General features: G+C 42.7%; 1 protein-coding gene across 26 annotated transcripts in view; it reads right to left on the bottom strand.

Annotated features, from left to right (window-relative positions):
• The window catches only part of LOC135331452 (ADAM 17-like protease), a 39424-nt gene that overhangs the window by 24552 nt on the left and 765 nt on the right, over nt 1-14107 (bottom strand). For 8 of the 26 annotated variants that reach the window (XM_064526613.1, XM_064526601.1, XM_064526617.1 and 5 more), the window contains exons 4-21: nt 13609-13742; nt 13182-13359; nt 12701-12956; nt 12442-12528; nt 11587-11809; nt 11209-11325; nt 10891-11085; nt 10620-10764; nt 10125-10337; nt 9421-9722; nt 8767-8855; nt 5646-8613; nt 5292-5467; nt 3912-4655; nt 3614-3766; nt 3207-3416; nt 2436-2679; nt 2164-2254 (exon numbers count right to left, since the gene is read on the bottom strand). In XM_064526613.1, the coding sequence (XP_064382683.1) occupies nt 8176-8613; nt 8767-8855; nt 9421-9722; nt 10125-10337; nt 10620-10764; nt 10891-11085; nt 11209-11325; nt 11587-11809; nt 12442-12528; nt 12701-12956; nt 13182-13359; nt 13609-13742 (2377 nt within the window). In that variant the 3' untranslated portion in view covers nt 2164-2254; nt 2436-2679; nt 3207-3416; ... (2 more) ...; nt 5292-5467; nt 5646-8175. Of the gene's footprint in view, nt 1-2163; nt 2255-2435; nt 2680-3206; nt 3417-3613; nt 3767-3911; nt 4656-5291; nt 5468-5546; nt 8614-8766; nt 8856-9420; nt 9723-10124; nt 10338-10619; nt 10765-10890; nt 11086-11208; nt 11326-11586; nt 11810-12441; nt 12529-12700; nt 12957-13181; nt 13373-13608; nt 13749-14107 lie in introns of those variants that run through there. The other 18 variants (XM_064526602.1, XM_064526608.1, XM_064526615.1 and 15 more) reach the window with 12 other exon arrangements.

Here is a 14107-nt window from a genome sequence, read left to right as displayed (position 1 = left end):
TCTGACCTCAGTCATTCAATATGCTACTAATAGCAACAGATTCCACAAAACAGCCCAGTTAATTGACCCAACCAATAACTACACATTTTGCCCATATGGACCCATAAAGACATAACAGTAAGTACAGTACACAGTACACAGCACAAGAAGTGGTTATGGGTCACGTACCAATATCACAATGAATAATATCCCTAAGCTCAGCTACTCAAAGGAGCTGACTAAACCTCCCCCCCCCCCCCCCCCCCCCAATGCACTTAATTTACACAATACGACAGCACCTGTAACTTTATGGGTCACAGATTTTGCCTCGATTCAAAGCTATGAATAATATTATATGGTTATTGTACTTTATATCCGACATGGACTGGTATGAACCGGATAGAATAAAGAGACACAACAGAGTTGGACTTACTATGATTAATCTTGGTGGCTAAATATAGACACACAACATAATTATCATAATTATGTCAATGGGTCACAGAAGCTTCACACATAACAAAATTGAATCGATATCCAACAATATCAGACTATGCACACTAAGAATTGGTAATGCTACATATAATACATGTACGTATTATCCTCAAGCTACAGGGAATACAACACAAAGATTGTTTGAAGGTTACTGCATGCCTGTAGGGTGTACAGGCAGCAGTCCGTACTTCACTATTGGTGCATGCATGTATATGACTTGATATTTTAAAGCTACATCCTACATTCTAAAGTGAGCAATCGCTCTTGCTGACAAAGAAAGAAAATATGAATCGAATTTCATTTTAAGGTCGCGATAATTAGCTAATTAGAGCTAAGGTTAATCGTGTCCTCCCTCCTCTGATATGAGACAAGGATCTCTAGCACAACACATCACACGATTTGCATAAAGCAGGTTACTACGTACACAGTTATTAATTCTTCTAACCAGATGTTAACAGTACATATATACCAGAGGGACTAGTTTTACCTACAAATAGGATGATTGACGTTTTCGATACTCAATGTCTCAATGTATAGATGCACGCAAAATGGGGCACTCCAATTGGCGTGGGTTAGAATTATTCGAGGCCATTAAAAGATTGTGTACGTCATTATACCGACACATTCCAGGTTGTTGTAATGATATTCATAGCCTGAATATTGTTTTGTTGTATATATGCACGTAATGTGCCTCTGGCAGTTTTGGTTCACCTGGTTTAGTGGAAATGAGTGGGTGGGTAAAGTACTGTGCTCCAGCACGATCACATGTTACTAAGGCATGCAGCGTCCTATTTCACAGCTCAAAGCTTCCACTTCCCTAGAGGTCAATCACAAGCACCGTCCAGTTAACTATGTCATTCTCAAAGAATTGGGCACACATTCTATGGTTACCATGAGATCAGCCGTGGAATTGACAGACTCATATCCTACATGCAGTAATACAACTACCACATGATAAACATCAGGGGTCACCCTCAATAACACAGCTGGTTACAATGTAATAGGTCCCAAAGCCTGCAACAGCATGTGTTTTACTGTGTTAGCTGGCCACACGTACCTGTAATGTTAGTCCGTGACTGCATGCACTAAACAGGTGTCTCTGTAGGTACATGTTAATTAACTTATAGTACACAACAATTTACTAAAAGCAGCTGAAGTAATTAGACCACTACAGGATCAAGCTTTGTACTACACCAAATTTTCTGTTTCGGTACATCATTTTTGAGAGGTGTAGTATTGTCATAGAAACCCCAGACCACAAGGCAGTCTGGACAGAGCAAACAAACAGAGCAGACTCCGAGTAAAAACACACAAAAAAACTGGCCAAATGGTAAAAAAAAAAGCCAATCATGGGGTAAATTGCACACTTCAAATCGTACTCGTGCGATACCACATACATTGTGGCTATCACATGCTATAGTGCCAGACATTGTCCCCCTAACCACCGGCATGGTCAGCGCATGACTAGTGCTAACATACATTAGATATTGTCCCCTAACCACCGGCATGGTCAGTGCATGACTAGTGCTAACATACATTAGATATTGTCCCCTAACCACCGGCATGGTCAGTGCATGACTAGTGCTAGCACAATATACATTGACAACTACTGACTGTGGTCAATATCGCAAGGATGGTGTACAAAAATCCCATCATGCAAACACACTATAAGGTATCTTCTTGACTACTCACTATATGATGCTGACGATAATGGAGGGAGGTATCCAGAGGATGGTCACAATAAAGAAAACACTGAACACAACATTCTCACTCATGAACTCAACTGCGTGCGTGTGTGTGTGTGTGTGTGTGTGTGGAGGGGAGAGGAGCAAGTCAGTTAGACTGAAACAGTAATTGTGTTCCAAAGCAGGGGAAATGGATAATAGCATTTAAGTGATGAGTCAAATCTGTACACCATTAGCTAAAATATATTTGTATTCATGTACACGTTGTTTCTGACGTACGTGTGTACTGTATCACCATTGCATGGAATGACACTATGCATATAGTTCCGTACACGTATAGGCTCTGTTTTAGTTATTCATGTGACACAATCAGCCCTACAATAGAAACACAATTAAGTAATACCTTTGTGCATTGTAAGCTAAGTAATTACCAACTAGGGGCTCGTAAAAGCACTGCATGTTTACAGAGCAGACCAGCCGGTCTCCAAGAGGGGAGCTCACAGGGGCGGGGTTACATGGCAGACTATAGAGGAGAGGGTGGTGGTTATAATTGATCACACAACCAATAATTGGAGGGATACAACATAGCTGCACATCACAAGGATATACCACTTTTCTATTGACATTATCAATTTCTATCGCGTACATGACCCTGCCTAGGGAAAGCTCCGCTTAATGCAAGTCCATCAATGATGTCAGCATGACCCCTAAACTAACATTAAATCATATTTGCTAGTTTACAAAACACAGGCTAAAGTTGGGACTGAGGAATGTCTCTGACTATTCAATTTACAAGAAACCAACAAATTCAAATTTTGTATCCCCCGTATGAAATTTGAGAAGTGATTGTTGGTGATTTTGCGTGTGCACAACAGAAACCACCATTCAAAGGACACAGGTTGATGTACATAAGGACACACTACCCCCAGAACTGACATTCCCAACATAGTTATTCTATATGAAAAACTTCCCTTCATCAAAGGACTTTAATTACGAGCGCTATCTGCTGATGAAAATATCAACCTGTTATTGCACTGTGTGCATTCCTACCTGTGTGTGTTGACAGGGAGGTACACTGACACCGCTCCCTGGCAACTTTTTCCCACAGCAACAAATCTCTCCTCTAAGGGACAGCTGCCACTGAGATCAGAGTAGGTTGAGATTTTGTAGACAGGTATCACTGTTGGCAGGGTATGTCTTACAGGGGGTGGATGAGTGTTAGCGTAACTACACCCATTGCAGCACTCCTCATTCACGTCACTGGAAAACACATACAGAATTGAAAGAATATGCTATGTACAAGAATGCGCATTAGCTGAGTGATACAGTTCTTACTGACCTTTGTAACACAGATTGCAAATCACAGGTCACTGAATCTAACCTAACATTGTACTATCAAACTATCAAACTAACAAGATCAAATGGGCACTATTAGTAGACGTGGCTGTCAAACTAACCTCCACACAGCCTGGTAGTGAAATTGACATGATTGAGTTATCACAGCAGAAGTCAAGACGTAATAATTATGCTGTCTGGTCCAGCATCACATTCCTCCCCCCTCTCTAAGTCCACGACAAAGTCACCACACCGTGTGGGCATGTCCTCTACGTCTATATTGTGTGTGGAAGGTGTGTGTATAATTATGTTTAGGCTACATGGAGAGACGTACCACCATCACTTGAATATCTGGTGACCCTTTACCATACACAAAAGCCAAAGTAGTTTCCTACAGTGATGATCTTTACAAGCACTTACTCGAGATTCTCAGCTCTGCTCTGATACAGTCTCGGTCTCAGAAAAGATGCCATTCATGAGGAGGGAGTGGCCAGAGAGTAAAAACGCCATCAGAGTCGTCTGCACAAATTTAACCAGAGCAATTAGTTACACATGCACTGAAGAAGATGTACACCTTGGCAGTATCTAGGGAGTGGACACATGCACACTTACCACTTGGACAATGCTAGAATCAGCTCTAGCCTCGACTCCAGGCTATTAATTATGAACGGACTAGATGAGATCGATATTTATAACATTATTTGTGCGAAATCCAATCAGCTTTAGCTAAAAGTATTCTCATGATGGTGCTTAGATACTTAACGTTTCTATCCTTCAAGATCATAGCAACCAGACTTCATGAGCGAAACAAAACATCTGGTTCCCTAGTTGATTAAGCTACCCGAATGCACTAAACTGACTGATTCATTCTGAGGTGCCTAGTTGATTTGATTTCTGTGAACTGAGGTCAGCAAGCACACCTCCAGAGCTAGTGCAGAATGTTCACTATCTAGTAACTGTTTAGCCACTATTGGTAGGAAGCACGCATCACTCTCTGAATCCTGTGGTGACCCCGGCATAATGCCTACTGAATCCGACAGTGTGCCGGCCTAGTGCCCAGGCTGATGTATCAGGTGGTGATCCAGCCAATTTATCACAGGCGGTGGTGTTTGGGTGAGTGTGTGTGTGCACCTGCTGGGAGCACTCAGTAAAGACTGACAGCGTCTGTAGAGGAAGGGGCATCATGAAAGGGGGTGGTCAGCTAGATTACACACACACACACACACACACACACACACAGAGTTAATGGATTCTGCTAATGATAGAGGATTTCCTATGCAATTTATAAGTTAAAATGAAGCTAGCCATAACCACCTTCTTCACACACTGTGCAGGGCTGCATTGGGGGAGGGGGGGTAATTTGCCCTAGGATCAGGCAGATTTGACATTTTGAACTATAATTATGATGACTTGTGAGCTGAAATTGCGCTAAAATCGATCAAGGCCTTCAATTATCCAAATTTCCCGGACCCTCCTATATAGTTGGGTGCACCTTTGATGCATGCACACATACGCGGCAGGGAGGCTTCCCTCCCTCAACCCAAAATTCCAGATGCCGGGATGCCGCCCTGCTGTGTATTTTTACTCCATTGTACTGCTGCACAATCAGCGATCAAAGTAAGCTATCAAAGTTGTTTGGGAGATTTCACAAATGAGAGCTTTTTCTTCAAAATGGAAGATTTGGGTCCAAAAGCAATCGTTGATTTAAGCACACCATTCAAAACTATGAAAGAGTTACCCTTTTACAGAGAATTAAGTTTGGTTGATATGCTACTTAGGAAGTAAAATGTGCTTCCTAACCTGTTCATGCGATCTCATGTCCTCCCTCACAGTCAGTGAAGTCTCAGAGCTATTAAACCAGCTGCTCACACATTGCCATGACAACAATGTAACTGTTCGTGTCCATCCTCCTAGTGACCTTAGACTCCTCCCACAAATCCAACGCTCTTATCATTATACTGTCCAGATCTATAGAGCTGGGGGGGGGGAGGGGTTGATAGCAGGAACTTGGAAGTATTGACATACACTAATGCATAGCTCGTTGTATCCATATACCTCACTAGCTCTCAGTTCCATGTACTGACTGGTGGAGGGACTCGTGTATGTTAGGGGGTGTATCATTCTGACATCATACTATACTATGAATGATCTCACCAGTGACAGCCGGGGAGAGTGTCGTGTCTATTGTGTGATGAGGGGTAGTACTCTTAGACACTTTGTGTGCTGATGACAGTGGGTGAGGGGCTGTGATGGTGCATGCCTTTCATTGCCTTTCCAGAGAGCAGCCGGAGCAGCCTTCTGAGTGGCCATGTAGGTGGGTAAAGATCATTAGTGGAACAACTTTCAGTTGCATGCAGATCACTTGAATGACAACACAACAAAAATTAGGCAGCAAAGTTTCTGCTCATTTGCACCTAGAAATGGTATATGTTCATTATTACTCCCTCATAGCTGTTGAGGGTTCCCTGGACAACCCCTCAAATTTATGAGTTGAATATCTGTTGAGGACGTAAGATTTATATAAGAATAGCGCCTGGGGGAAGTAATTATCACTGGACATCATCTAGCTATAGGATACAGAGTGAATCATTATAATTATATTATCACCAGATTTAAGGAGACACTTTTAATAATTACGAAGCCATCTATAGAGGTCGCATCTTCTGAAGGTTGAAAACTGATGTTGACGTCCTAGTGGAGGACCGTAGCTCTACAAAGTCTACTTGTCTCGATTGTATTTTTTTATCAACATACCGGTATAGCTGTCGCTACTTTTAGAGGTCAGAAAATTTCCTAAGCTCGAGGTGTCAATATTTGGAGGATTGCCTTAAATAGGTTTTAGGTCTATATACCGTTATATCTGGTAATTTTCGGGGGACAAAACATTTGTGGTTGAGCAATATTTAGTCACTTCGTGGAAACATATTTTCGTGCATGGTTACTGCTTGCACTACAGATAAAGGTAGGCAAGGTTGCTTCATTCGTGGGTAAAATATTCGTGGTCTGAGCTCCAACCACAAAAACCACGAATATTTTGTCCCCCAGAAATTACCAGGTATATTAGTAAAACCAGTAGGTTTTACATAGGATTGGCAGTGGGTTTGCCCGTGTTTAGCAATATTTCAATTATTTTGACTCGTGTTCAAACTGTTCTATCTCTGCAGGGAAAGGCCACATCAAGAAACTGGCTGAACAGATAGTTTATTTAGCCTTTTCTCTCTTTGTATCTCTCATTTCATAATCCATGAACATTTTAATGAATGAATATTTTCATTTTAAAAATTGCACTATTTCGACGTTTCACCGCTCTTTGTCTGACTGACTAAGTAAGTAAGTAAGTAAGTAAGTGAGTAAGTAAGTAAGTTCTTGCCCAGCATTTACTCCAAGTACAGCCATCTCCAGGACATTCTGCACAGGGTTTCCAAACGACTACAACCTGGATTACAAAGCGCTTCTTCAGATTTGCGATTGCTTCCACGAGGCAGATGACCTCTCAGTCTCTATTTCTCTTGCCTAGACAATTCCGCCATCTTTAATGACTCAGCAATTGCGTTGTGGCCAATAATAATAGATAGGCGTGGCTAATAAACCGTGCGCCTAAAATCAGTGCAGCAGTGCTTTTCCAGAGCCTGAGGTGTTCCTTTTCTTCACACTGTTCAGCTCTAGCTCCCTTTCTCTGACAGGCATGCTATATGCACTGGCTAGATATCATGCTCTTAAAATGGCTGTCATTTAATACTGATTCGCAAATTCAACATAATTATCAAGCAATAAATTATTACTCATTATACTATAATTATTAGTCCAGAGATATTCTAGAAGATATCTGATTAGTCCTGTCTTCTCTTCTTGTACTGCCTCTTGACGTTCCACTTATGCATGTCATGATACGTAAACTGTACTGAAAAAGAAAGGGAATCCGACTAGAAAAACATTTGCAATGTGAAAAATTGCTAGGATTGGCCAGGGGAACCACAAAAAAGCGTGGGAACAAGAAATCAGACGAGAGCATAACTCCAATCCGTTACAACGTCATGAACATGTACAATACATAGTATATTAAATAATAGACTGTGTTCCAGATCCACCTATCAGCTTCCATCCACCACATCATTCCATGCAGTCACCAGTACGGTCCGTGCATGTTACTACGCATGGATGGACTGTGTGTACCTGTGCTCAACACTGCATGTATTAGGAACATCAATTCATCACAAATCATCATGATTATGTGCCCCACATTCTAAAATGGATGTATAATAAATATATATAGGGATTGGTCATCACTCCACCAGTAAAAATTGCGTGGCATATTGGCTGGGAAAACATGGGAAAACTACCAGTATATACATGTGATTGACGTTGTAACGGATTGGAGTTATGCTCTCGTCTGATTTCTTGTTCCCACGCTTTTTTGTGGTTCCCCTGGCCAATCCTAGCAATTTTTCACATTGCAAATGTTTTTCTAGTCGGATACACACCAGAATTAAGTATATACCGCTATATCCTTTGAAAAAATATTTAAACTACCAGCAAATTATAGATCTCATTAATGTAGGTTGAACACTGAATCATAAGGTACAGATAAAGTATGGCTATAGTCAAAAATCGTATGTAAAACCTCACACAGAGTGTTAAATGGGATTGATTAAAATTCACAAACTAAGATGCACCCTAACATAAATTATACATCAGTCGATCGGCTACTCAAAGAAGTAATACTGTCCTGTGCACGATATCTACTCTCAGACCGACCTTTGACCTTTTCGCTCCACATAAACACGCATATATTGTCCTTTGCAGGATCCAGTTTCTCTTTGGACTGCGAATCCCCATCTTGTTCATCACGGTATTTCGACAATGTGCTGTCCTCTGGGGAGGGAATTTCCCTTGCAGGAAGGTAGTAGTGACCACCCAATACGTAGGAGTCATCGTATATGGATTCAGCTATAGAGTGTTGTTTTTGCAGCGCTTTCTTGGCTTTGAAAACATCAATGTTAGGGTGGGTTAGGGCGATGGTGTCAATCTGCTTTCGATCAATATCGTCTTCCACGTTCAGTAGGCACTGTTCTTTCTCCTGTTCGTCAGCAGTTTTAGAGAAATCCCTCCAATTGTTGCGATCCTGTATGTGTGTGTGTGGAGAGGAGAGCTATATAACAGGGTCACACGTTACTAAGGCAGTGTCCTATGGGCAGAGATCAAAGTGGGCAAAGGAAATCACGCGTTACTTTCCGAATACATCTGATGCAAGGCTATGCTGCTCTCTCTCTCTTACTATGATGCTGACGATGATGGAGGGAGGTATCCAGAGGATGGTCACAATAAAGAGCACACTGGACACAACGTTCTCACTCATGAACTCAACTATGTGTATGTGTGTGTGTGTGTGTGTGTGTGTGTGTGTGTGTGTGTGTGTGTGTGTGTGTGTGTGTGTGTGTGTGTGTGTGTGGTGGGTGGGTGTGTGTGTGTGTGTGGGTGGGTGGGTGTGGATTAATTGTGCAGTGTATTCGTATTACAATATCAAGTGAGGTCAAATCTGTACACTTTATACACTAAAATTATATTATTATAGTTTACATAATAGTTACGTCGTGTTGTTTCTGACATAAGGTTAGGTCCATTGCATAGAATGACGCTAGCATATACCTGGTAGGTCAGTGCAAGTAGGCTCTGTTTTGGCTATTTATATGTGACCTACAATAGCAAACATAACGCAGCCTTTGTTGTGCATTGTTAAATGCACAGGAATCTTAAAACAACTTGATGTGAATATTGGCCAATGATATGGGAAGGTTCTACATGTAGTAGCTTAATTCGCAAATGGTATACGCATACCTTTGAGTAAAACCAGTAGATTGCGTACATGCATGCAGGGGCTCAAATTTACGAGAAGAGCAAGACATTTCTATAGATAGCTGCACACACTCACTGAATGCATTGATACTGATGGTAGAGAAGAGATTAAACAATCGACTGGCCAAGTCTTGAGTTGTAATTTCACATCTACCCAGACGACACACACCACCCAAACACGTTGAACCGTCCACCAATAGAGTATTACTGCTCAGGGGAGCACAGGTGCTGTTTACAACTTTTTCCTGACAGCACACTAGGCACTCGTTATCGCTTAGGGGCTCGCAAAAGCACTGGGTCATATTTTGCTGTTCACAAAGGTTGAAGCAGACCAGCCGGTCTGTAGGGGAGCTCACAGGGGCGGAGTTACATGGCAAACTGGGAGATGGTTATAAATTTAATAATCACACAATCAATAATTGGGGGGTAATCATACATGTAGCTGTAAGCCTATTGACAATATACTGTCTAGGATACGCTTCACTTCATCACTGATGTCAGCATGACCCTAACATAAAATATGCTAGCTTACAAAATACAAGCTCAAGTTTTGGAACTGAGGATTATGTCTTGAACATTCATAAAACAATCCTATATCCCTTGAAGTGATTTTGTGTGTGCACAACGGAAGCCACTATTCTGCTAGCCTCCTTCACCGCCTTAGGCCGCACTTCCCTGAGTGAAGTGCGGCCTGGGATCGATGCTACTATTCTGAATGAAAAACGTCCCTTCATCAAAAGATTGTAATTACGAGCGCTATCCGCTGATGAAAACACCAACCTGTTATTGCACTGTGTGTCAGCAAGGAGGCACAAACCGCTCCCCTGGCAAAGTGTTGTTACGTTAACAAATTTCTCTTCTGAGGGACAGCTGCCACTAAGACCAGAGCAGGTGACATTTTGTAGACAGGTATCACTGTTGGCAGGGTATGTCTTACAGGGGGTGGATGAGGTAGCGTAACTACACCCATTGCAGCACTCCTCATTCACGTCACTGGAAAACATATACAGCATTGTAATAATACATGCGCTGCACATGCTCTGTACAAGAATGATTACTTAAACTTGAGCACTAGTTTTTAGAGACCTTTTTAACACAGAAAGAGGCAAAAACAAAATCACACAATACTTTTACATATGGATCTTGTGCAAATCAACGATTAAAGCACCATGACTGCCATCCTAGCTAGCTATGTCATTGAACCAGCTAGCGTTTATCGAACTTAGAGTAGTAACAAGATTGTACAGCACGACTAATAGAAGCTGTCAAACTAACCTGCACACTGCTTGGGGGCGAAATTGACATAAGTTATCACAGCAGGGGTCAAGACTCAACATGCTGTCTGGTCCAGCATCACATTCCTCCCCCCCCTCTAAGTCCACGACAAAGTCACCACACTGTGTGGGCATGTTCTCCACATCTGTGTTGTGTGTGGATGTGTGTGCATTGTCTTACTTTAGGCCATCACTCGAAGGTCTGTGACCCGTTACCATACGCAGAGGCAAATTAGTTTCCCACAGTGATGATCTTTTTTACACGCACTTACCTATAAAACATGAGGTCTTAACTCTGAGTACATCGGAAACACTCTGTCGTGAACAAGGAGACAATATCTTATTGTTGTCCTGCTGTCCATCCGTAGCTGAGGGGAACATGAGGAATTTTCCCCCCTCGTTAAAGTCGGGGTTACACAGTGACACTCCCCCTCCTGTTGGGTCATGCTCACTACCCCAGTTGTGACCTGGGGGCATATATACAAAATACATGAATTTTAATTCTGTCAATTTCTATCAGTATGCAATACATGCAATACACATCCGAGGGGGTGGTCTCAGCTAACAATGCACTGTTACAATGTACTTACCTAGCTCATGCGCCAACACCAGTTTGGCTTCGGCCAGTAGCAGAGGTCGTGACCCCTGGAAGAAGCTGGACACACCTACATTTGCCGTTGAAGGTGGCTGGCCAGAATTCCTTGTCACTGCATGAGTAAAGAGCACACTTACGAAATGTACATGTACACACACAGATACAGTGACATGTGTACACCGGTACCCTCTGTATTAACGACACACCTCTATTAGAGCCTCTCTACAAAGAACAATACTTTCACCCCCAAGAGTAACTTTCCTACACCTTCAAATAAGGGCGTACATCTGACAATTAACCTCTTTAGCATAATTATTGCCCCCAGTTCAGTTCCCCTTAATAATTATGGCACACATACAGTAGTGATCGTCACCTGGGGAGCAGATTCCGCCATTGATGTGTGCTTGACTGCTCGCAATGTAAGCCACGCCCAGTCTATTATCAGTGAAGCTCTCGGCTGTGAAGAGATGAGCTAGACACACTTTACTCCAGTCGGCCTGAGAGAACGCCACCAGGAGGTCCTCTGAGAGCCACCCACCACCCGGGGGGTTACTATTGTAGACAGGTTCTGTCGTTGAGGTATTATGTATACGTATCTGTGTGGGGGATTCATTGAGAACTTGGAAATAATTATTATACATGTAGTGTTTATTTATAAACAGGTGATCACCCTGAGGACTTATGAGAGGTGAATAGTGCCGAAAGAAAACAAATTTTGCCGGCGGTGTTTACTTGGTGGCAGCGGCTTAGCCTCAAGTGTGACGGCGGCTTAGCCTCGAATATGTTAAGACGGCCGTGAATATAGATGAGGTTGACCTTAGCTAATGTAGAAACAGAGGGTGCTCTTGTGCTAGCCTCGAGACCATGAGCAGCCTGATATCAGGTCAGCGCTAGAGCAACTGTCTGGTGTTGACCACTCCCACCCAGACACTAAAAACTAGGCTAGAAGTAGTTTGCAAGAGAAGTTTAATTAGCTCTTTAAGGTCAAGTGGTTCCAACCTTACAGCCGCTGCCACCAACAGGCTAATCCGCCATCACCCTCAAAGTTAAGCCACCTTCATCAACTAACACCCGCCGCCGCCACTACCAACTAAACACCGCCACCTCCACATTTTGGCACTATTCACCCTCATAAGACTTACATGTATGGGCATGCTGGGAAAGGGGAACATTTACACTCAAAATTAGGATGCAAGCAGACAAATAGAGCTTGAGGTACGTAACTTACGCTGCTGAATGAGAATCCCCTCTGCCCAATGTCCTCACTCCACTTAGAGTCTCTGAATATCTGGTCCGCCATGTCCACCACTGATATCTGCACATAAACACACACGGTCATGAATGTGTACAGTAAGTAAAAACGAACTACTGTCCCATTGGAGAAAAGTCAGATCTCTAAACTGATACTGTCGCAAGAATGAATAAAGAAATTAAATGAGGCTGGTATTAATAAAACTCCAAAACTGGTTGGTGTGCAATTAACTCACTATGAAGTTGATACTGTTTCTGATGTTTCCATCGGTTGAGAAAAACTGATGAAACTTATGAGTAGCTACAAGACTCAGTGGACAGAGAAGTTTTCTCCCAGCGGCCTGTCTCCTCAGTCGCTCCTTACCACTGTTGCCATACCTCCCTTCATCTTTGTGGGGGGCTTTACTAAGGCTGAAGACGTTGTCATGTGACTGCTGGCTGTTGGAGGGGTATTGATTGTGGCCAACGCCACAGAAATGCTGATTGGGATCACTGCAAATACGTGTATGTAGTTAAAGGTAGTGTGTACAGCATATATTACTAATTTTGTAATTCTACGAATTCTTACACTGCAACATAATGATTAATCAGGGACATCCACAATATGTATTCCATGTACATTGATAGCTAGCACTGTGGCCAGTGGATGTACGCTCACTATACAACCCTGCCCTTTGGCAATGATACTGAGAATGCTTACATGCTTAGGGTGCTCACCCTGTGAGATTGTACTTGATGTCCGAGCCTCTGTATGAGATCATGTGAAAGTCATGTGATTGTGAGAAGTGTCTGTGGGAAGGTTCGATGTAGTAATGGTCCATGCTCGTCAGTATCGCTGCTGAGAGAAGGCCTTCAGTACGATCATAGTGAGCGTGGACCGTGGAGTGGGGATCATCTAGAAGGCAGAGCTATAAATAACGATCAGACAGACATTGGTCGTTTACTGACCATTTTGCTAAAATGCCTGGAAATACATAGCTGAGCAGGCCCTCGGGCCTAAGTCACCATTTAATATAATATGTACAGTATACAAAAATCAGTGTACATTGTATGCATGTTGGTACGTGGGTATGCTGTGTTCCCCAACTATGTAAGCACTCCCACGTACAAGCAAAATTCCAAATACATAGTCTTGTCTACCTACCTGCCAGTGTTCCAGTGAGGTGATGGTCTGTGTTGATGTCAACCAGCTCTTGGACTCCACCCTCTCCAATCACTATTGCCTGTAACCCATTGCGCAGGGGATCTCTTCTAGGCCTCAGTAGAAGATGGAACTCTCTGGTAAGAGTCAGATATATTCACTATACGAGCTACCAGGCTTAGCAGATATTCCAGCACAATCACACAGTTATAGTTAAGCATTAGTTAGCTAGCGTGAACTATATAATGAACTATTAGTACAAAAGCTTGATTACCGAGCCCTATAGTTGAGCTAGTACATTAACGAGCCCTAGCTGAGCTAGTACAAAAGCTTGTACGATAACGGGGGCTACACTAGGGCCTAGCTGAGCTAGTACAAGAGCTTGTACGATAACAGGGGGCTACACTAGGGCCTAGCTGAGCTAGTACAAGAGCTTGTATGATAACGGGGGCTACACTAGGGCCTAGCTGAGCTAGTACAAGAGCTTGTACGATAACAACAG

Source organism: Halichondria panicea, chromosome 2 (genome assembly GCF_963675165.1).
Source record: "Halichondria panicea chromosome 2, odHalPani1.1, whole genome shotgun sequence".
NCBI classification, from domain to species: domain Eukaryota; kingdom Metazoa; phylum Porifera; class Demospongiae; order Suberitida; family Halichondriidae; genus Halichondria; species Halichondria panicea.
Note: the sequence above shows the minus strand (reverse complement) of the source record. Positions and strands in the feature narration are given on the sequence as shown.